General features: G+C 25.6%; 2 protein-coding genes and 1 non-coding gene across 8 annotated transcripts; 2 read left to right on the top strand and 1 right to left on the bottom strand.

The window, feature by feature from the left end:
• Window positions 1-2,010: 2,010 nt before the first annotated feature.
• Window positions 2,011-7,673, top strand: Bm17325 (Uncharacterized protein; the record flags this gene model as incomplete). Its single annotated transcript, XM_043076156.1, has 2 exons — window positions 2,011-2,170; window positions 7,531-7,673. 2 exons carry the CDS (start codon window positions 2,011-2,013, stop codon window positions 7,671-7,673), a joined length of 303 nt encoding a protein of 100 aa, XP_042932090.1.
• A 3,654-nt stretch (window positions 7,674-11,327) lies between these two features.
• On the top strand, window positions 11,328-11,399 carry Bm14549. Its single transcript has one exon. It is a non-coding gene; the product is annotated as a tRNA-Ala (tRNA).
• Window positions 11,400-12,456: 1,057 nt separating this feature from the next.
• Window positions 12,457-24,882, bottom strand: Bma-let-765 (Notch signaling pathway homolog protein 1, putative; the record flags this gene model as incomplete). 6 transcript variants are annotated; one of them, XM_043076158.1, is made up of 30 exons in its annotated part: window positions 12,457-12,557; window positions 12,737-12,976; window positions 13,099-13,321; window positions 13,429-13,592; window positions 13,706-13,921; window positions 14,061-14,275; window positions 14,462-14,537; window positions 14,617-14,704; window positions 14,829-14,972; window positions 15,044-15,229; window positions 15,546-15,667; window positions 15,766-15,933; window positions 16,535-16,726; window positions 17,020-17,141; window positions 17,292-17,437; window positions 17,633-17,740; window positions 17,886-18,026; window positions 18,129-18,265; window positions 18,424-18,583; window positions 19,124-19,288; window positions 19,443-19,515; window positions 19,806-19,890; window positions 20,189-20,297; window positions 20,481-20,633; window positions 21,058-21,275; window positions 21,474-21,646; window positions 21,807-21,972; window positions 22,061-22,238; window positions 22,401-22,929; window positions 24,845-24,882. In XM_043076158.1, 30 exons carry the CDS (start codon window positions 24,880-24,882, stop codon window positions 12,457-12,459), a joined length of 4,836 nt encoding a protein of 1,611 aa, XP_042932092.1. The 6 variants fall into 6 exon arrangements, with proteins under 6 accessions (XP_042932092.1, XP_042932091.1, XP_001891576.1 ...); XM_043076157.1 differs by having other exon boundaries at window positions 21,058-21,646; XM_001891541.1 differs by lacking the exon at window positions 24,845-24,882 and adding an exon at window positions 23,105-23,268 and having other exon boundaries at window positions 21,058-21,646.
• Between the last annotated feature and the right edge of the window lie 184 nt (window positions 24,883-25,066).

Consider the following 25,066-nt stretch of genomic DNA (forward strand, 5'->3'; position numbering starts at 1 on the left):
AAGTAGACCTTCTCTCTCTCTCTCTCTCCCTCTCTCCCTCTCCCTCTCTCTCTCTCTCTCTCTCTTTCTCTTTTGAAAATTCAAATTTTCATTCAAAACTCACACAATTGAATAATTCAAAATATCGCTTTTTGCTTCTTTCACTTTTTCCTGTGCAATTATTTATTTGTAATCGATTTTTTCTTTTTTCTTCTTTCATTTCAAATTTTCATCATTATGCTTAAAATGTAAATGAATAATTATATAAAATTAAAGCAAACAATTTTCTAAGTAAAATTGTTTATCAGCAGTCTAAAATTCTTATCAGAACATTATCAGTTATTACTAATACTTTTTTATTAATTTAATCTTTAGAAAAAAAAAAAAAAAAAAAAGGAAACATTTTGTTTTTCTTAGATTTAATTTTATATTTTTATTTTTTACTACTGTTTTTGTTTTTGAGCTTTTAACTAAACTTATTTATGATTCTAATATTAGAAGCAATAAATTCTAACAATGTAAACAAAATAATGCTATTAGTTAAGCCTTAGCAGATGTAATGTTATGATTGACTTATCTTTATTTGTCTAACAAAAGATAACGATAATGATAATATAATGATAACAAAGAAAAGAATGAAACAATATTTTTCAAAATTAACATCGTATAATTAATCATTTTTGATAAATAAACCAAACATTAAAACATAATTCTTTCATCTTTTCTCTTTCAAATTTTAAATCACTTTTTAATTATAATTATATTTAGAAAATACTATTAATATAATATAATAACATACTATCAATATTAATAATTCATTCATTTTCCTTTTTTTTTTTTTTATTTAATTTATATTAATTTTTTTAAATTATTATTGAAATTTAATAATTATTATAAAATCATTCATTAAAATATTATTTTTTTTTTTTTGTAAATTATATAATACTTTGTTTCGAATTGTTTCACATTTTGTTTTTTCATTTTTTTTTAAGAAAGAGAAAGAGAAAAGAGAGAGAGAGAAAAAAAAAAAAAAACGATTCGTTTTTCATTTTGTTGAATAACTTTCTTGACGTAAACAAACAAATGGCGTAATCCATTTCAGCTGTTATTGACATTTTAGCTCAGTAACGACATTTTCAGGCTTTAACTTTATTTTTATGCTAAAACGTGGCTTATATTATTAGCTTCTATTAAATAATATTTAAATATCAAATATTATGCAATATTTGATATTAAAATTTTTTGATAATTTAATGAATTAATTAAATTTGTTTTTTCTTTTTTGATAATTTAATGAATTAATTAAATTTGTTTTTTCTTTTTTGATAATTTAATGAATTAATTAAATTTGTTTTTTCTTTTTGATAATTTAATGAATTAATTAGGTTTTTTTTTTTTCTTTTGCTATTATTTTCTTTACAAAATAATTATAATTTAGGTAAAGCAAAAAAATCTTTTTTTTTTTCTTTTATATTATTTTAATGTTTTTATAAAAAATTCTTCCTAAATTTCCACTAAAATATTTATTGTAAATTTTTATGCAATAAAATATATTTGTTTTTGTTTTTTTTTGAAAAACATAATTTTATGCAATAAAATATATAAGAATCAGTCAAAAAAAAAAAAAAAAAATTTTTTTTTTTTATAATTTAAAAAATATTATACAATGCACTTGTTCATTAGTTTTTTGAATATTTTGAATTCAAAAAAATAATACAAGAAATTATCTTTTTGTTTTTTTTAAAACTTAAAATTTCAAATTTTAAGATGTTCAAAAAATTGTTTCGCATAAAATTTTCATTTACTTAAACATTGTTTTATTTTTTTTTAAATTAAATTTTAAAATGTTATTATTATTATTATTATTTTATTGATATTTAATAGATTTGCAATTGTATATGTAGAAAATTCTATACTTATTACTTAAATTCTCTTTTTAAACGATGTGCTCTTTGTAATTAAAATAAAATTAATAATTCAATTTTTTTTTTAAATTTATTTTTTGAAATTTCATATTTAATAAATTGAAAAATGGAGGAACAAAGAGAAAATGATAATTTGGAATATATAAAAGAGCAAAATCAGGCTTACGCTCGACGTATGATTACGACAATTGCTATTACGTTGACCATTTTAGCTGTTTTCTTGGTCACTTTATCATTGTTACTTGGTTCAAGGATTGATCAAATAGGTTATTAAATTTGATTTATAATTAATTAATTAAGTAATTAATTAAGTAGTTAGTTATTTAAAATGTAAACGTTTATATTTAATATAAATTTCATACATATGAATGATACTGTTTGTATTATTTTATGATCACAAACATTTTTGTGATAAAAAATTATATTATAAATATATTTTTGCCAATTACTAAATTATACATATTTTTTCTTGATACCTAATTTACTTAATTTAATTTTTCAATATTTTCAATTATTTTAAATTCGAAATTAAAAATAAAAAGTATGTAAACAAATTTTGTTTCAAAAAAATCAATTAATTAACAATTAGTAGTTTGATTTAATTTTAACAATATTTTCAATTGTTTTTAATTCGAAATTGAATGAAAAAGTATGTAAACAAATTTCTTTTCAAAAAAATTCAGTTAATTACTTCACTTAATTGTTAAAGAAATATGCAAAAAAAAAAAAAAAAAAAACAAAAAATTTTTGAATAATTAAAAATAATTAAAATAATATTTAAAATAATGCGAATAATTTCTCAAATAATTAAATAAATTCCAATCAAATACAAATGCATGTCGCATATGAAATTTTTGCAATTTATTTAAATTAAGAAAATAAAAATAAATTAAATTTATTATTTATTCTACATAATTTAATTTTTTACTATCATTCAATTTCTCTTTTTTTTTTTTTTATCTTTGCATTTCTTCTCTTATCAATTAATTAATTAATTATTTTTAAACTTTATTTTGTCATTCTCTTTTCTTTCTTTACATTTTCTCATCTTCCTTGTTGCAAATCAAATCGTTCACATTTATAAAAATAATTTAAAATAATTAATTCATTTTCATCTATCGCAGAAAATTTTTTGAAGATTGGAATTTGAAAAAAAAAAAAAAAAACAAAATTTAGCTAAACAAATGTTAATTTTATTTCTAATAAAATTATTTTGTATTTAATAAAATAAAATTAAAGTAATATATAATAAAATAATTTTAACAATAAAAATCATTGATATATTTTGATTGATTGAATTTAATAAAAAAAAAATTTATATTCAATTGCAATTTTTATAATTTTTCCATTCTAGCAACGATTATAATTGCATTTAAATGGTTCAAATTTTCCTTTTTTTTTTTTTTTTTTGAGAAAATTTTTGAGAAATAAAAAATGAAAATTTTAAAATATTGTATTATAAAAAAAAACTTTTCATATATTTATTTATTCTTTAATATTGCTTTGCAAAAAAAGAAAAAGCAGAAATCTTAATTGAAAACTATTACATTTGGTTTATTTTATTCAAAATTATGATTAAAAAAATTTTATTCTTTTATAACGAAATGATTAGAAGTAAAATTTAAAAATTTTAAATAATTTTTAGCAAAATTTTTATTAAAACATAAAGTAATTCATTTATTGTCATATACTATACCAATGAAATTAATTGCTAAATTAAATAATTTGAAAAAATAAAGTATGTGCAGTTAAAGTAAAATAAGAATCATTGCAGTATAATTGTTATCATTTAATAAAAATTTCGAAAATTTCAATTTTTAAATTAAAATTTAAAAGTTTTAATTTTAAGAAAAATTTAAAATCAAAAAAATTCAATTTCTGAAATACTTTCATAGAATTAATTATTTCAAATGAATAATCACTATTTTAATTTTAAATGAATAAATGATAAATTGCATTTGATTAAAACTTTATTTAACATTCTTTGATTTACTCTTCTTCTTATATTTATTTCTCTCTCTCTCTCTTTCTTTCTTTCTCTTTCCCTCCCTTTCATTTTCTCTCTTTATTCTCTCTTTCTTGCTATTAAATTTTAAAAAGAGTGAAAAGTTACAATACGAATACAAATTAAATTTTTAAAAATTTGCAAGCATTAAATTTAAATTACCTAAAAACACAAACAGAATTAGTTGCATTTTATTTATTTATTTGTTTTTATTATTTTTTCATTTTATTTATTTTATTTATTTATTTATTTATTTTGTTTATTTATTTATCCATTAATTATTTCTTTATTTTATTTATTTATCTATTTTTGTTTTATTTATTTATTTGCTTATTTATTTTATTTATTTGTTTATTTGCTTCATTGCAATCATTCCTGACACAAAATTTAATAATTTCAGAATTTTTGAGAATTTTTGAATAATAAAATATTTAAATAAAGAATGTAAACAGTTTTCTTTTTTTGCAATTTAATTAAAATTTAATAAAGCTAACAGAGAAATAAATGAGATTTTTGTAGCAATAGATCGTTTTTTTTTCTTTTCTTTTTTTTCGCTATTTCAATTTCATTTATTTGTTTTAGGAAAATTTTCAAATTATTCATTTTTAAAAATTAAAAATATGTGAAAAGATAATGAATGGTAAATAATGCAAAGAGTGCAAAATATGAAATGATAATAGGGTAGAAAGATTGAAATTATTTACCTAATTCTTCGGGTCGGGTAAATTGCCCATCAAATAAATGAAAAATGCTATCATTTAGTGATGCATTCTAGCATTTTCTTGTAAAGCGGGAAAATACAATTTGCCAAAAAAAAAAAAAAAAAAGTTAAATTCTTTTTTAAATTTATTCTTCACTCATTTTTTGCCCTTCCACTGGGAAATGTTGTAGAACATATCTCTTAGTTATAAATCATTGTAAATTTTTTTTTCTTCTTTTCTTGCTTTTTCTTACTATCAAACAAATAAACAATTAGGTAAACATAAAAAATAAACAAATAAGCAGTTAGGTAAGCATAGAAAATAAACAAATAAATAATTAGGGAAACATAAACAAACAAACAATTAGGTAAACGTAGAAAATAAACAAATAAACAATTAGGTAAGCATAAAAATAAACAAATAAATAATTAGTAAAACATAAAAATTAAACAAACAGGAAACATAAAAAGTAAACAGATAAACAATAAGTAAGCATAAAAATGAACAAATAAACAATTAGGTAAACATAAAAAGTAAACAAATAAACAGAGAGAATAAACTTTCATTTGCAAATACTTGTTTTTTTTTCCTATACTTAATTTTCGAAATTTATAACATTTAAATTTATTGATAAACTTTTTAGCTATTAATTATATGAAAAAAAGTAAAAAAAAAATAATAATAATAAAATAATAATAAATGTTGAAATGTAATCAAATTTTGGTTGAATTAAAAATTTCATTTAATTAAATCATTCATTGAATTCTTTTAATTTAAACATTTCTCTTTTTTCATATATCCTTTCAAGCAGTTTTCTTCATTGAGGCATTTTCCTTAAGAATAAATTGCTAAAAAATTATTAGTCTAAATTTCATCAAAACTTTTTTAATTTCTGTCATAAAATTAATTTTAATCAGATTAAAACTAATTAAATTTTTAATATATAAGAATTTCTTTATGCTATGACATTTTAAAACATTTTTATATTTCAAATTTGTTTATTTAAATTTAAAAGATTAACCTATAAAGATGGGAAGCAAAAAGAAAAAGTATTGATTAAAGTTTAAAAAATTTTTTTTTTTTTGCTCTTTTTTCTCAGTAAATTTGCAAAAAATTTTAATTCTAAAAAGTTTTTCTCGTAACATTTTTTGTCTTTTTTTTTTTTTTAATTTTATAAAAATTCAAAGCAAATTTTTTTTTTTTGTTTGATATTTACAAATGTAAATGATTTATGAATAATTCATTCACAATTTTTAACATTTACTTTTATCTTTTCTTTTTTTTTTATTTGACATTTTTTAAATGTTAAAACTAATTTGTTCCTTTTTTTTTTAAATATAAAAAGAAAAAAGAAAAAAAAAAACAGAAAAGGGAAATAATTTAGTTGACAAAAGAAAAGTAAAATAAATGTAAAATTGCAAAAAGAAAAGAAAAAAAAAAAGCTTTAAAGTTCAATTTATGCATTCTTGTATAATAAAGTAAAATGCATTTTAAGCAAGAGATTCATTTATGAAAATGCAACAAAAAAAGAAAATTGAAAAAAATTTTTTTTAAAAAAAAAAATTTTGACAGAGCAACTGTCAAATTCAAACATAAAAATAAATATTTTTCATTTATTTTTTTCCAAGAAACATACATTTTTCAAATAATTGCAAAAGCAAAGAAAAACTTTTCTTTTTTTTTCTCGTTTGCTAAATTATCTTTGGAAAGAAAAATTGAAAAAATGTAGCATTTTCTTTCGCTTTTTTTTTCTTAAAGTTTAAATTTTTGTTATTTAGTTTAAATTACAAATTTAAACTGTTAAATTTAATTATGGTAAAGTAATGCTTATGCAAATTTTAATGATTAATTGATTAATTCAAAATTTATAATTAACACATTTATAATTTTTATCAAAGATTAAATATAAACAAAGAAAGTACTTTTAAAAAGTATAATTTTTGTTTATATTTGTTCTAAACTATTTATTTATGATGAAAAAAAAGAAAGAAAGAAATTTGCATATTGTTAAAAAATATCAATGATACATTATCTAAAACAATAAGAAAACAAAAATGCAAATGGGAGAAAAATTTTTTTTAATTTATTTTTCCTTTTTTTTTGATAATTGAAAATTTTAACTTTGCTTTTCGTTTTTGCTTTTTTTTTGGGCTTAGAAATGTAATAAAAGTAAATGTAACCAAAAAAAAAAGTATTGAAATTACAATTTGATTTTCATATCTAAACTATAAATTTGTTAGAAAACAATGTGTCATTATGTTATATGCATTGTAGCAGAGCGGGACAAGTATGGTGTGGTCATTTTATAGTTTAAATATTAAAATACGCTTTTGTAATTAAGTTTTACGCAAAAATTCGTCAGCAAAATTAATAAAAATAAATTTAAATGCATTTTTTCATTTAAATTTTTAGCAAATTATTAATTTATTACTTATAATACTTTGAAATAAATTTTAGGGAAAAATTGAAAATTACTATGGTGATAAACGTTGTTATTTAAAAATTTCCATTTGTTTTTTCTTTAAATTTTTATATTATTTTTTTATTTATGAAAAAAATTTTTTTTACTAAATTTTTATTTCTAAAATTTTGATTTTTTGACAATTTTTTTTTTTAAAAAAAAAAAAAAAGAAAAAGAAAAAAAGAAAGGGAACAAAAAAAAAAAAAGTGCATCGAAGTATTATTTGGTTATATTTATTTTGATAATCTAAAATTAATTTAATTTATTATTTCTTTCTCAATTTATCACAATTCTTAATAATACATTTTTAATGCTTAATGAATTATTTTCCTTATAATAGCATTTATTAAAGTAAATTTATTACTTTATCTTACTTTACTTACTTTAATCTTAATTAGCATATCATAATTAGCTTAGTTATCAATGTATATTTTCTATAAAATTTTTTCGATATTTCAGTAAATGAAAAATTTGATACAAATATGAAAATTTCTGGCAGTGAATTATTTCTTGGACCAAAAACAAATATTACCAATTTTGATGAATCTGAAATAACAACAACAACAACAACAACAACAAACAATAAAAACAACAAACAATAATTATTGAAGATTAAAATGAAATATTTATTGTATTTATTTGATTGTTTGTCATAAATTTTTTTTTTTTTTGTGCCTATTTATCAATGAGTAAATTAGATTTAATTAGTACTTCAATTTAATTAGCGCTTTAGCAAAAATTACTTTATCGATATTTTGATTACTTTTTTTTTTTTTCTAATTGCATAATATCATTATTCGGGTGCTTATTTATTTGTTTTTTTTTTTTTTTTTGTCAGCATTATTTATTCGATAATTGATGTTTACACTATTAGTAAAGAAATGCATATTGTGATAATTTAGTGAAATATATTTAGTTAATAATATTGTAAAATTCTCCATTAAATATTTATACAATGCTAATTAATTATTTAATTAACTACCAAATGTATGTTTATATAAGCAATAAGAAAAAAAAACAAACAAACAAACAATTAGTTTAGTAAATATGCATAAACATTTAGACAATAAACAATTGATTTGTATTATTTGTTGTTGTCGTCTATTTGGTCAAACTATTGTTATTGTTGTTTTGTTTCAAATTTAATAAAAATACACAAATAAAATTATTTTTTTCATCGCTATTTTGATAATAATTATCTTTTTTTTTTTTTTTTTTCACATGGAAGAAATAAAAATGAAAAAAGAAAATGGTATTTTTAAAAAAGTTAATTATTTTGCTTTCTAATAGAAAAGTAAAATAAATTACATTAATCATATTTGTTTGAAAATATGATATTGATAACATTACATTGGGATTGTTTTATCATCAAAAGTAACAAATCTTTGAAAAAATTTGTAAAATTTCAGAAATAAATGAAAAAATTTTTAAGTTAAAATAAAAAACTATAATTGTAATAGGCAAATTAGTAATTGATAATTATAATTAATAATTGATAATAATGATAAATGATAGTAATAATAAAATATTTTTATTAAAATTAATTCAGCTAAGAGAGAAATGCAATTTTTTGCAATAAAAGTAAAAGAATTGAACAAAATAAACTAGTGATAATGGCATAAATAGTAAAAATGAATTAATTTATATTTTATGAAAAAAAAAGTTTAAATTTTATATTTGTGCTATTTTTTTTTTTGTTTCATTAATTGGTCGAGAATTTTTGTGAGAAATTATTGTTTGAATAAAATATGAAAAAGTATAATGAAAAAAAAAAAACAAATAAAATATAAGAGAAAAACATTTTTTTTTCGCTTTTTTCTTTTTTTTTGTTTACAAACTCAAATAATTTTGAATTTTTCAAATAAAAAAAAAAAATTCAAATTGAATATTTCAATTGAAAATTTATCTAATATTATCAATTTATAGTATTAATCATATTTTCTATCAATGATCATAATGTTATCGCTAGTTAAATTCTTGCCTTTATCACATAAAGAATTTAATTTCACATTTTTTTTCCCTTTTCTTTTTTTTTTTGGAAACAAAAAAGAGAGAGAGAGAGGGAGAGAGAGAAAGAGGGAAGAAATATGAATAATGTAAAATTGGCAATAATAATAATAATAATAATAATAATAATAATAATAATAATAATAATAATAATAATAATAATAATAATAATAATAATAATAATAATAATAATAATAATAATGATAATAATAATAATAATAATAATAATAATAATAATAATAATAATAATAATAATAATAATAATAATAATAATAATAATAATAATAATAATAATAATAATAATAATAATAATAATAATAATAATAATAATAATAATAATAATAATAATATAATAATAATAATAATAATAATAATAATAATAATAATAATAATAATAATAATAATAATAATAATAATAATAATAATAATAATAATAATAATAATAATAATAATAATAATAATAATAATAATAATAATAATAATAATAATAATAATAATAATAATAATAATAATAATAATAATAATAATAATAATAATAATAATAATAATAATAATAATAATAATAATAATAATAATAATAATAATAATAATAATAATAATAATAATAATAATAATAATAATAATAATAATAATAATAATAATAATAATAATAATAATAATAATAATAATAATAATAATAATAATAAATAATATAATAATAATAATAATAATAATAATAATAATAATAATAATAATAATAATAAAATAATAATAATAATAATAATAATAATAATAATATAATAATAATAATAATAATAATAATAATAATAAAATAATAATAATAATAATAATAATAATAATAATAATAATAATAATAATAATAATAATAATAATAATAATAATAATAATAATAATAATAATAATAATAATAATAATAATAATAATAATAATAATAATAATAATAAAATAATAATAATAATAATAATAATAATAATAATAATAATAATAATAATAATAATAATAATAATAATAATAATAATAATAATAATAATAATAATAATAATAATAATATAATAATAATAATAATAATAATAATAATAATAATAATAATAATAATAATAATAATAATAATAATAATAATAATAATAATAATAAAATAATAATAATAATAATAATAATAATAATAATAATAATAATAATAATAATAATAATAATAATAATAATAATAATAATAATAATAATAATAATAATAATAATAATAATAATAATAATAATAATAATAATAATAATAATAATAATAATAATAATAATAATAATAATAATAATAATAATAATAATAATAATAATAATAATAATAATAATAATAATAATAATAATAATAATAATAATAATAATAATAATAATAATAATAATAATAATAATAATAATAATAATAATAATAATAATAATAATAATAATAATAATAATAATAATAATAATAATAATAATAATAATAATAATAATAATAATAATAATAATAATAATAATAATAATAATAATAATAATAATAATAATAATAATAATAATAATAATAATAATAATAATAATAATAATAATAATAATAATAATAATAATAATAATAATAATAATAATAATAATAATAATAATAATAATAATAATAATAATAATAATAATAATAATAATAATAATAATAATAATAATAATAATAATAATAATAATAATAATAATAATAATAATAATAATAATAATAATAATAATAATAATAATAATAATAATAATAATAATAATAATAATAATAATAATAATAATAATAATAATAATAATAATAATAATAATAATAATAATAATAATAATAATAATAATAATAATAATAATAATAATAATAATAATAATAATAATAATAATGATAATAATAATAATAATCTTTGTAATTAGAATAACAGAGAGAGAAAGAGAGGGGGGAAAAAGAAAGAAACAAACAAAGAGAAAACCTTCTCACCCATTCTAATAACACATAATTAGCTAATTTATAATGTTAATTTTAATTTTGCAAATTTTACAATTATTTCAATTGACATGATGAAAATTAAATTAATTTACATGAAAGTTTTTAAACTCTTTAACAAATACATTTTTACTTAGACTAGATATTAATTTTGTAGGTAGAATTAAGCAAATAAGCAAACAAAAAAAATTTAATGCAAATTTCAATTTAATAAAAATAAATTTAATATGGAATAAAAATCATTTATACTCCAAGACTACTAGTTGGGGGTTTAGCTCAGTGGTAGAGCGCTCGCTTTGCATGCGAGAGGGCGGGGGTTCGATCCCCCCAACCTCCAGACTAGTTTTTCCCTTTTTGCATATTGTATTATACTTTCCATTCTTCTCTATCAGAATTAATCGAAATGATTCTTTACTAAAATGAAGATTTGTTGTTGTTGGTTGAATAGATGAGAATATATGTCATATATGACAATTTTATCGAGTACTCAAATTCACAATGCATTTAGGCTAACAATTGTAGTGTCTTTCCTTTTTTTTCGCCTGAATAAACACACTTCATGCGAGACTCATCAAAATATGAGAGAATTCAAATACTACTCTTCAGCAAATATGCCTTTTGTTTGGACTAAATCTCAATTTTAGCTCAGTGATAGGAGTTTTTGTGTAAAAGTTCATCCTAGCAATACATTTCCATTAATTCAATATGTAAAGAGTAAAATATTAAATGTTACGGACTATTTTTGACTACTAATGCCAAGATATTTCGTTACACTATATCCTAGTCAAAATTTCCTTTTGACAAGAATGTTCAAGCCAAGTGTAAAATATTGTTAATGTTCAGAAATCGCACACAAATCTAAATTCATTTGATAAAATCATTAGTACAGGAAAACATATTGCGCATCAATGTGCAAAAAAGCTTTGTCAACGGCAACTGCTGAATGACGAAATAATATATAAAGAGATTAATGAGTCAACAATAACAACGCAAAACATACATTAGTTAAGAAAAGTGAAAATTGAAATAACGTAAAACAGAAGTAGATATTCACAAGATAACGAGCAATAAACCAATTTCTCAACAGACAACAGATATACTGGCTTGCTTTTGTTAAGTATACACAAATAACAAGAATTTTTTTTTTTTTTAAACAAGCAAAACAATTTTTCTCAAAATTTCTCAAACAAGAGAAAAACTCGATTCAATCTAATGCACCGATCATCAAAAAAAAAAAAAAACATGCATATAACACAGGACAAAAAAAAAAAAAAAAAATACACAAACAAGACAAAAAATTTTAAAATTTAACTGAGAACTATTTCCATGAAAGAAGTGAATGCCTGTGGACACGTATACATTTTTACCATAAAGCTCTTCACCACTGTATCAATTTAATTTAAAGTATTTGCTGATTTCGACTCCACACAACCACCACAGTGTTTCTCAAAACGCGCAACCAGTGTTCGTACATATTGTGGCAATACCAGCAATCCTAAACTAGTAAATTTTAGGATGCAAAACAACAGAACCAATTTTAATATTATAGGAAATTACAAGCCTTCAAAAACATAATTGCATAAACAAAATCTTATGCGAAGTTTCATGTCACGCCGTCACCAGTATTAACTAAAAATATGGCCTTTCATTCAGAGATAAAGCAAAAATTCATACCAACGATTTTGTGATCTTGTGGTGTTCTGACACGGATTATCTGCATCCGCTGTGATCGTCTGATTTCTCGAGCAGACATACCGCTGGACAATACTTCTTCGACGATCGGCCATACCGAGAGCACCGAACCCGAAAGAACAAAGTAAGTTCGGGTCCGCCGTCCAGTTTCACAGTATACACCCATCGCTTCGTTCCGGCAACGGCCATGAAAATAATTATGCTGACAGGTTTTGTTCGAACCTGAAAACTGAGTAAAGTTGGAAGAACGGCACTATCCCAATATCCCAATAAGCAATTCGATAGACATGATGTTCTTGACAAAATTTGAGCCGAAATACAAAAAATGATAGCAATCTACTAACCTTCAAACAAATCTTTCCAAACTTGTTCAGTTTCTTCAGGAGTGGCAAGATGAAAACGTTTTGTTAACTCATCAATTGTTTCCAGTTTTGCACTTCGACCTGTGCTTGGTCGTGTTATGCAAAAAAGGCGTGCACCTGTATCCAAACGTTTCTTGCCGATACCATAAACAAGAGCTGCAGTCTTCTTCCCATTATTACCAACCGATGCCAGATAAAAACCATCCTGAAATTCAAAAAAATAAACTGCTAGCTAACAACTCGAACATATCTACTAACTACTGGTTTTCAAGCAATGAAGATTTTTATAAGTTGAAATGGGCTTAACTTTACCTGGTCTTCGTGATGATCCTTCCAAATTGCATAAGCATCTTCCCAACTCACACCACGTTCCACACCAATTTTGTGAATCTCAACTCGGAAGAAACCACTTTCATAGCGTCCCATGAATACACGAGTTTCTAACTTGCGTGCCTCATCCCCACCCATTCCAAGATCTAAAACATCACTCAATAACTGAACAATAAAAGTAGACATAACATTAATTTAGTACTAATAAAGTCCTCAAACAGTCCAATTAAGTTCATAGAAAAGCAAAATTTTAGCTTACCCATAATACCCATATCATAAGTTCCATCATGTTTCGCTTGTGCAACCAATTCAGCAACGATATCAGAAAAATATTGGAAAAGTGCGTTCTGTGCATGTACTGGTAAGCCAAGAAGACGATTTAGAAACTTTGGTATAGTTGCAGATTCTTTTTCAATTGTATAAACACCATTATCCAGTGATAATAAACCAACACCCTCCATATAACACTGCATATCTTTAAAAATTCAAATTTTTATAGCAAATTTCGTAAGAAGAAAAACCTTGAAATATCAATAATTACCAAAAATATACGCTGCATAGATCAGGTGACTTATGTGTTTATATATTTTCAAATTGAAGCAAGAAATATTTACCAATGATGAAATTTCCAGGTTTATAATCCTTTGGTGGTGGTATAAGTGGAGGATCGAGCAATCCAGTAACCGTTCGCAGCAGTACGTCTAAGGCAGCTCGACCATATCTCGTATCCAAATTAAACTGACTCAGGTCACGTGATTCTGTCGCACGACGGTCACCATGCGTTAATGCTCCGAGAGATTCAAGTCGTTTAGCAACTATTGATGCAAACCTGTATAAAACATAATACAGTAGAGCTTCCACATAGCAAAAAATTTAGAAGAATGTTTTTAGTACTTTGCTATGACTTTAATGACTTATCATCATTAAAGCATGTTTAGCCTTCAGTGAAAAAGCCGGTTTCATGACTTTAAAAAATGAGACAGGAAAAGCTGCGACATAATCTATGCTGAATTACCTTTTTTCACCAGCCAGTTCGGATATCAAGAATATGTATTCCGGCGCACTCACTTGATTTGAACGATGTGTACGCCCTAAAACATCAATTTATTTCCTTAAACTTTCCCTCTTCCAAAATGCATTATTAACTGAATAATAAAACACAGAAATTACCAAATTGTTGAATAGCTTTATCGGCTGACCAAGGTAATTCCAACGTGATATGTACGCGACGTCGACGGTTTGTAGCTCTTCGATCCGACTAAAAACAAACTGTTAGCTTATCCAAGGCATTAAATTTTCAGTACATAAATAGAGTCCATTTCAAAAAAAAGATAAAAACTAGCCTGCAATGATATGCCGGAAGATGCTGCCTCTGAAATTACAGCAACTAATTTTTCGCCCTTCATAAATTTATCTTTTTCATCCATATTCATTAGTTCAAGCGGTACATCTGCTCCAGCATGTCGAAGTTCATATTCAACATCACCATCTTCACGGCATACAACACGACCTTTACGACCAGTCATCTGAAGATGTTAAATTAGTATCTTCAGAGAGTCAAAATTTTCAATATTTTTGAATTACAACAAAAATAAACCTCAGCGACATAATCAGGACCACCCAATTCATCAATTAACTGATCAAGCGTATTTGGTGGCAATCGAGGGCTTAGACGCTCTACAGCAGCCAGCAGTTCAGCTTTGATTAGTGAAGTTTCACCAAGCGTAAGATCCTCATCACTTACCAGACGTGAAGATGATATGAAAACATCGGCAGTACTATGCTGCAACAAATTCATTTTTTGCGGTAAGAAGCTATCTCGATCTCATAACATCATTTTCCATCCTATTATAACATGACAAATAAATGACCAATTCAATCATTGCTGGTTTTAACTGCATACTAATCAAAGATGCGGTAAATCTATTTATAAAACTCGAAATATTGCAGCCACACTAATACCACTTAATTCATCTGCTGATCAGTTATCATATCTAGCAACACTGGATACAATTAAGGTAAAAATTATTTTTACAATATTCATCAAACCAAATTTCATTTCATACACTATATTATACTATAAAAGAGAATCATCCTACCATCGCTGTAGAATCGATCTTACTAGTAGATTTTTTTTGCTTCTTTTTGATCTTCTTTTTCTTAACTTTCGTCTTCTTTGGTGAGTCCGAAATAACCTGCTGTTTTGCTGCCCATGGATCTTCTAGAATATAACAAAATTTATCTAGAAATATAACAAAATTTATTTTTTATTTCTATATACGCTGAAAATTAATTGCTCAAAAAATTTTGAAATTGTACCTCTAGTAAAATCACAAGTAAATGGATTCAATTCTTCCTCGTCACTGCCTCCCTTCTCCTTTTCACTGCCACTTTTTTCTTCAGCTGCTTCCTCATCTGAACTTTTTGCTTCATCCAATAATCTTTGTAACCAGGTATCTTCGTCACCTTGGATGGCTCCATTTGATGCTAAATTAGAATGAATCGAACCATTCGACAAGTCAGCAAATTGATTTTTTTTACCGCTGGTTATTTTCTGACTACTCCATTCATTCATAAGGACATAAAAGTAAAAGTGGTGATCTCACTAGTTTGATTGGCAAAAGCAAAAAAAAAAAAATTCAGAACAACAAATATTTGACGTAGATGATAATACTGCTTTTGGTTCCTTTTCATACCCACTCACCGCATCAATTTAGACAGAGCATCTCATTAAATAAAAAACTACAAATAATATAATGAAATTCTATAACATATTTTGTATCTCAGTAAGTTGTACTATCTAGATATTATAGAGTACTAAAATATAAAACGAAATTTAGCATTTCAAGCATTGTATGTACGACACGCTTCACCAAACAGCATTAACATCATAACAATCGTAATACTTGTACCTTTTCCATAATTTTTACTTACTGCGCAAACTGCTTTTGATTTCTACAATGATCAAATATATATTCTCAATGTTAACAATCAGAAATACCAATTTGTTTTCCAATGAATTGCAATTCAAGTTGTCATTAAATTAGTGTAGCACTATTTTACATCACTTTCAAAAAATAAAACATACGTTCTCCTTCTTCACTCGATGATTCATCTTCCTCTTCCGTTGATTGCGAACTATCATCGCGTGTTGATGACTCCGTACCATCCGAATCAGACTGTTCCTCTTCACTTGTTTGTTCTGCCGTAATCGAATTTTGTCTCATCCGTTTTGCAGATGAAGCAAAGGTTGTCAAACTCACAGACCCCAATCTGTCTACTGAAACAAGACGTAAAACATATTTTTTGGTGGTTCTCAAATCATATTTCAGCAAACTGTTCATTTTTTGTCTATAGCAGAGATAAACAATTTCAATTTTCTTTTGCTGATCAAACATCACCATGTGATATGTGATGCTAGGCATTTATAACCTAGCATATGTTATAGCCCAAGTCAAATACCAAAACAGCGACTGATTTAATCAGGAACACTGCAACGTAATACTAGATCATAGTCATCAGCCGTTGCAAATAATTCACTTTTTGCAACATATAACATTCTACTAAACGCACATTTGCGTTTGACTGGACGATCTAATTCATTGCACATTTTGTCGAAATTGGTATATACATCCGCTGAAGAATTCGTATTTTCCGTTGGGAAATGTTTTTCTATAAGCCTCGCCAATACTGCTCTAAATTATCGTTCTTCATAAATTTTTCAATTTAATGCGTATGAATATGTACGGGATATAATCATCCTTATAAGCACCAATGTCATTTCATTTAACCTTGATTATGTTATGTTTTTCAAGCAGTTTCACCAAACTTCGTTAAATACAAACTTGGCAGTGGATACGAATTCATTCAATTCGCCACCGGCATCGTCAAGTGCTTCCAGTGTTTTCGACTCACCAGTAGTTTGTAAACCAATCACAACGCACTTATTGGCTTTTATTGCATCACGCACTATCTTGACACATGATTTTACCTAAACAAAGTTTGGATATTTTAGTCCTATATTTTTAATCCTATCATCCCTTTCTACTCTGAAAAGTTTTCTAAACACCTACTTTCATCAACTGGTGCAGAAAAGCAACAGTAAATATAACGTTGTTTAATTAATATCCATAGTACAAAAATTATTCCAAATTTTTTTTCGTACAAAAAATATGTTATAATGTACCTTTGCACCAATACAGATGTACTTGAAAAATCGTTGATGTGCAGCCCAAAACTGTCCCCAAATCAGTTTCACTTGCGTTCGACCAATACAATGACGAGTAAGAGCTGCCTGCAAGAAATTTTCTTTTGTCATCTTACATTGCTCACAATATTAGTGGGATTTGAACATAATTTAGAGCGTTACTCATACCATACTTTTTTTCAATTAATGTACGACTGCTAATCAAACAAACATGCATCAAATTATAATGGACCTGGAACTGTCGTCGACATTCAAGCCATATTTTAACCGATGCGTCATAAACTTCGACGAAATCTGCCGACAGTGGCACTTCTTCAACCCGAAAGCTCACACCACGGAAAGAAAGCTGTCGCGCCAGATAAAGGCCACGCTGCTAAAAATTCTGACTTTTAACAAATTCAAAGATCAAAGACTAACTGGAAGATTTTTCATAAAAAATGGAAAGGAGCATTGGTTAAATATGTTACACAGAAACCTTCATATCCATTGCAACTACTTCCATAGCTCCAACGCCTCGTTTTTCTACAGCATTAATGAAATCACTAAATTCTCGAAATGCTTGTCCCTGTCCCCACAAGCCTATACGTGTCATATATGCCATATTTCGAGGTTCTGAAAATAATTCCACAAAACATCTTGCATTGTACTGATATCCCATAAACTGGATTAACCGGTGGTAGGTCGTGGTTTCATGAAAGTTTCATGAAAATCAATGCGCTCGTTATATAATCGATAGTAACATATATTTGAATTCGATGAACAATTTATACCTGTTGCACCAGTTGCTGAAGCATAAACAATTCGGGCGTTTGGTAAAGCTTTTTGCAGTTCCATAACACTTCGGCCAGTTTTCGTTGGTTTTGAACCGGATGTTGGAACCAAATTCTTCGCACGATGACACTCATCAAGCACAATAACACCATCGTAATCCTACAATCAAGGCAATGTAGTATAAGAGTATTTGTAATTCTGCTCAATGTTTCTTCAACAATTTTGTAATTTAGTAAACTGCAGCCCCTTTAAATTTAAATTATTGGCGATGACAGAGAAAGTATGCAAGAAGTTTGAGTTTTTTTAACACATAAGAAAAAAATATAACATACCAGAAATAAAAAAGTGATAAATGTAAAGAAGAAACATAACAAAAACTGATAAATTCTGACTAACATTTTAAACATCGACAAATAGCTAAAAGGGGATTCATGATACTATCATATATTCTCTCACAGAGATGTATTACATGACTTAGCGTAAAAACTATTCGTACACTTTATATTATAGAATCAGATAGTGCTCTAAGGTCCTAGTATTTCCAAGCTAAAAGTATCAGAGCACCGTCTTGTACTACAATAGAGCTTAAAAAGAAATATTAAAGGCCTATATGAAAATATTCAGCCCGAGACACACTAAATTATCATTTTTATGTCTGAATTTACATCAACAGACATTAGGATGAAACTAAAAACCAACCTGACCAAACCACTGGATCAGTTGTTTAAGCCTTGTTCGGTATTTACCTTTTGCTGAACGACATTCACCAATGAGTGATGAATACGTAGCAAAAATGCAGCCTTTCTTAACATCATTTTCTTTTCCACCAATTTTGGAATATTTGAATTTATTTAATGCGTAAACCTAAAAATCACGAATGCTGTGTTTAATGCCAAAATATTTATAATACCTTAGTATAACAACACAAGGAATGTTTATTGATTACTGCACGACATAATATACATATCACAATTTTAACCAACAGTTTACAAAATGAAAGGACAATTCAAGTATAAACCTTGATGTTTTTTGCACCGATATCTCTCAAATCTCGTTCGGCATCGTATCGCAAATCAGCCGAAACACTGAGCCTACAAAATATCATTTTCCAAACCAGAAAAACCAAAAACGTTTCCTTTCTCCAACCGACATATTTGACACAATTAAGGTTTTATTAAAGTTATTGGATGTTCATCAGGAATTTAATCACCGATATGTCGCGACTTAAAATTAATTGAAAACATAGCATTAGACTTCAAACAAAAGTAGTTAACAGTAGATAACGGTATTATAAGTCAAAGTAAAAACAAATGTTAAAAGTTTCAAAGTTTCTTTACTTAAAAAAACATTTAATTTCCAAATGAAAACAAAGAAATTTTACCAGATTGATCGTTTCCGTCCTAATAAATAATTTTCAAAAATGATGCAAGCAATCGTTCTTCCTTTACCCACACCAGCTCCATCACCTATGAAATCGAGAAAATTTTGTAATGTAATATCCAATTATGCAGATCACTGCTCAAGAATACAACAGTGCTGTTAAAGAAAAAACCGAAAATGAAACGGAACAATGTAAGATTAGTTTGAATTTGAGACAACAGATACATATAAACTTGCCCAAGACATGAAAAAATTGGCACAATTGTACCTAACAAAACTATAATAGCAGAACTTTAAAAGAGAAATAAAACGATGAGAAAAAACAATATCGACAATAGAGAATCGAGCAACCACATTTTTTTTCAAATAAACTGAAGGTCTTACCAATCAAATAGCCAGCGCGTTCATTCGATGGAAGGCGCATCTCATGCGCTTGACAAGCATATACAACTGCTTCCAACTGTACAGCTGAAATCGCGCCTGTATCAATGATCTGAAACATAAGTCATTAAAAAAAAGAAACAGAAGAAAAGAACTGGAATATGAATGTTTGGGTCAATTTCAGCTATTTCCTAGGTTTGATTTGAAGGATGAAAAGTTATATTTTTGGCAAAAGATCTTCACAAAAATATATCTTCTAGAAGTTAAAAAAAAAAAAAAAAAAAAACAAACAAACCTCTTCCGGGACAGTTAAATTATAACGTATATCTGGTGGCGCAACACTACTCAACGATGCAGTTTCAATAACACTGTCCGGATGCGACAAGCCGGAACGAAGTTTCGTTGGACGATAATCTGCATACGTTTCCGCATAGCCCAAATTCTCTTCCTAAAACTTATTGAGAAAGGATGAACCAACGATATAAACAATGAAGTCATACGATGCAATCATTGACTGGAATTATATGATGACGTTCACAAAACTGTATCAGTATTTCAGTTTAGGCAAGCCAAAATCAAACCATCCATTGAGTACTCTCATGGAAACCAGACATATTACATCGGTTGTCAAACTAATAGTCATTGTTGAAGAATCAATATGTCTAATCTTTGCCAGCAAACAATTTAACATGCGAAACACGCTTTTTCGACTTTGGATATAAAGTCAAAATGACATAAAATTTAGATTTATACTACACTAATTCCAAATTTTCATAAGAAATCCGCAATTTTTCAAGATGTCAAAAATATAATAACAAACAAAAATTCCGAGTATGACAACTGCAAAGAAATAAGACAAATAAAGGCTAAACCTCATCATCAATCTCCTGTTCATTTTGAGTAAGACGGCACTGTAGGGCCGTTTCCATCTCATTCCTTACGGATTTTTTTTCTTTCTGGTCCAGCAGTTTGCGTTCCATAGTGCTTGAATTATCAAAGAACACTTCGTCTTTTGATGCCCCGCTACCACGATACTCATCGGTATGTGGCGTCTTTCGTTCACTCATCCGAATACGTCGCAAAACTTCACCTACAGGTAGCCGTGGTTCAACCGAATTTCCAAGCATACGTATCCGACCGGTTGCATCGAGCTGTCGTTTTTCATTATTATTATTTCCTGATGTGTTGGATAAGATTGGTTTCATACTAGCAATAGAACCGGTTAAATGACTTCGAGCTCTCTGCAAGTTCGGTAACACACGGTTTGTTGTTACAGTGGAATGAGGACCTTGCACAGTCACTGGAGATGTTCGGCGTAAAACTGAATTCCGTATAATCCTTGCTTGAGCATTTGAAGATGTGATATTCGATTGTAATACTGCTGAAGGCAAATACTGATGTCCTGTCTCTTGCAAAACGTTCACTGGATCTCTCTCAATGCATGCTGATGGTGTAGTGCTCCTGTAAAAAAAAAAAGAATTAATGAAAAGTTCTGATAAATCAGATTTAGTTAGAATCCGAAAATTTTCGGAGACTAAATATATGCTGAAATAAACAAGAACTAAAAATAAACAGTAATTTTGCATTTCCAAAATTATTTTCTACATCAGCAAAATGTTACCTTTGCAAGAAAACAGGTGTTGATCGATCTGACCGAAAAACTGGCCGGATTATACGACTACCACGAAGGGCAAATGTTCCGTTACAGTTTCGACTTAAAACTGCACGTGTAGTCGGAATACGCCGTGGCATAATATCCCAGTTACGCTGACGTACGTAAACGACACCTATGCAAAGGAATTGTAATCTAATAGAATAGTACAAAGAGGAGTGGAACTTGTTTCATTTTCTTCTAACTTTAAATAGAATCTAAACCATTTTTGGGACGTTGCTGCATAACTATCACGCGACGTGGTAAGTTCCAAGATGCACCACTCATGCACGATGCTTCCCCGATAATTTCAACATCATTATCATCGTCAGCTCCATTGGTAGCTCTGTACATTTCACGTACTTTCACTGTCGACCGTGCTGTTACAGAGTTTCTGACTGACTGAAAAATACTCAGAACTTGAAACCATGTGATACTATTCAGATCCAGTTCCTTCTTTTTTAAAACAAAACTTTGGAAACTAGACTGATAACAGCAGAAGCTGTCCCATCATAAATATCTCGTTCATGCCCATAATAATAGTGAAGTATTTTATCAGCTTACCGTTAAATTGTTCGGTTGTAATGGTTGTTGCGATGAGGTAACTGAACGTTGTGAACGGAAAATATTGTTTCCACCATCCGGCAACTTGCCAGTATTTTCATGTTGTTCGTTTACTGTCGTCCGTTTACCATCGTCAGTACTCAAATCACTTGGTAATTCGGCCGTTCCAACGATTTCAACTGACTGTTGATGAATGGCTGTATTTTCGGTGCTGTTATTTGAGGGATCATCAGCGCGCGGTGTATCCGAACGAGAATTACTTTCAGAATCCGTATGTGAACATGAAGGAAGGATTAAACAACCATCGCTTAATATTTCTATATTTTGCTTCTTATCTTCTGGTTCGGCTTTCCCTAATGAAAATCCTGTCAAATCGTTTGTCTGATCACTGGTATTGAGTGGCCGTGTTAATATATCATTTCCTGACTTCTCAACTTCACTATCAATGATTTCCGGTGCCAACAAGAATTCTTCTAAACCAGCTTCACATATTGCTGCCGATAACAGATCATCCATTCGTATGTGAACCCTATAAATAAAGTAAAAATTTGGAATCCACTGCAAATATTTGAAATCTCTCCAAAATTAAAACAAAAATAATCTTGGATACGAGGCCAATACTACAATTATGATAAGATTTCATTAGGCAAAAGATAATCAGCTCTTACTATATGGACTTACTAATCAACTCATATATTATTAACCCTGACATTTTATCAAGTGTAAGAAATGATACACTAAAGCAATAACGTATATCTAGTAGATAACAGGTCATCCATTCGTATGTGAATCCTAGACATAAAGTAAAATCTTGAAATCCATTGCAAATATTTAAAATCTTCCGCCAAGTGTCATCAGCGCTTAACATGCCTTATATGGTTATATACTTATCCGTATGTATGTATAATACTCCATCTATTTATGTCTAATAATATGACAGTCGTAAATCATTTATGCTTAACAAGCTAATAAACCAATTTTCATATTTCATTCTCACTAATTAGTAGATTACAAAAATATGAAGAGTATTCATTCACAATTTTTAAAAAAAAAAATATTCGAAATATCACAAATTGTTAAATTTGAAAACTTTTTCGAGAAACAAACAAATTTGATATAACACAAAAGAAAATCGAAAATAGAAACAGAATTGACACTCGATAAAAGTAACAATAAGTTGGCTTAAATAGACTAATCCTACCAGAAAATGCTATAGTAAATAGATAGAGTGAAGCATTACAAGAAATCAATTTAAGATTCAAAATTTCGATTTAAATTTTTTTCCAACTTAAATCTTATCAAAATGTTTATTTTGCTTTTCACGTCTTCCTGTACATCTTTAGACTAACAACAATAGTAAATGGAATTGAAATAGAATGTAACTTAAACTATCATACAAATTTCGGTAATTAAGTTTTAAATTTAAAAAAAAAAAAAAAATCCATGAAACTTCAATATAAACATATATATTACCTAGCTAAACAGCATAATGATATGTATAAATTAGAATAACTATTGTTAACAAAACAATCTGAAATCAGAGGACAGACAGTTCCCTCATTTCCATCACTGGGAGAGTGTGAGGATGAGGAGAAGTGCGGGTAGTGTTAATCGATAGTCGTTCATTCAGATGTGTGCACTTCTCAGCATTCATTTCTATTCTTTTTAAGGGTTCTCTTTTTTTTTTTGATATGCAAATTTCTAGAAATTTGAAATTGTTCCGAATGTTAAAAGTTATACTCAAAATAGGGGAAAAAAAAAGATTGGCATTTCACAGAATTTATAAACAATTGTATATGAATTTCATCTAAATGTTGATTCTTTTTTTTTTCCCGCAACATACATCTCTTCTCTTTCCCCCTTCTCTCTCGCTTCCTAATATCGTTATGTTTAGTTCTAAACTACGAAATAAATTTAGCATCGGATTTTTTTTTCCAAATCATTCCACGAAACTATCAAAGTATATTATACATATATGTATGAAATGAATGATACCAAAACTACATACTATTTCACTTAAAATAACTACAAAACGAGCCTTTCTTCTTGTCTGCTTCGAGAAAGGTAACACTTCGTCCTTAATCACATCGACTATTGTCACTCCTTCACACTGCAAATGTATCATTCTCAATCCTCTGGTCACACTGCAATCTCTGAGGTCACACCTTTTGACGTAAACTACGTTAATTATTTGTTGGCCAGTGACAATATCCCACATCTCCTTCACCTCCTTTTTCAAATTGTTTACATCACTTTTGCAGCAATCTCTTATTCTTCCGCCTGCCTCTCTCTCTTCCTCCCTTTTTCTTTATTCAACGTTATCTCATGAATGTAATTTTACATAATGAATGGTAATGAACAATTGAGAAGCTTTCGATCTCCACTTGCTTTCAATCAATCAATTCTTGCGGAGAATTTCCTATCTGCTTTGTTATTTTGATCACCTTGAATAGTCGTTGAATGACAAAGAGAAATTCAGCATGTTCAATTAATTCTCCACCAAATCGCACGTCATTTTCCACCTTCATTTGTCTTCTTTTCAACATCGTTACGTTTTGCGTGTCATATTTTGGTGTACTTCCGACACTTACGTGACAGTCCACGTTTCTTCTTCTTCAGACAAGAAAAACAAACTACCACTGCACCACTAACCACACTTTATAAAC

Source organism: Brugia malayi (assembly GCF_000002995.4).
Source record: "Brugia malayi strain FR3 genome assembly, contig: Bm_v4_Chr1_scaffold_001, whole genome shotgun sequence".
Lineage (NCBI taxonomy): Eukaryota > Metazoa > Nematoda > Chromadorea > Rhabditida > Onchocercidae > Brugia > Brugia malayi.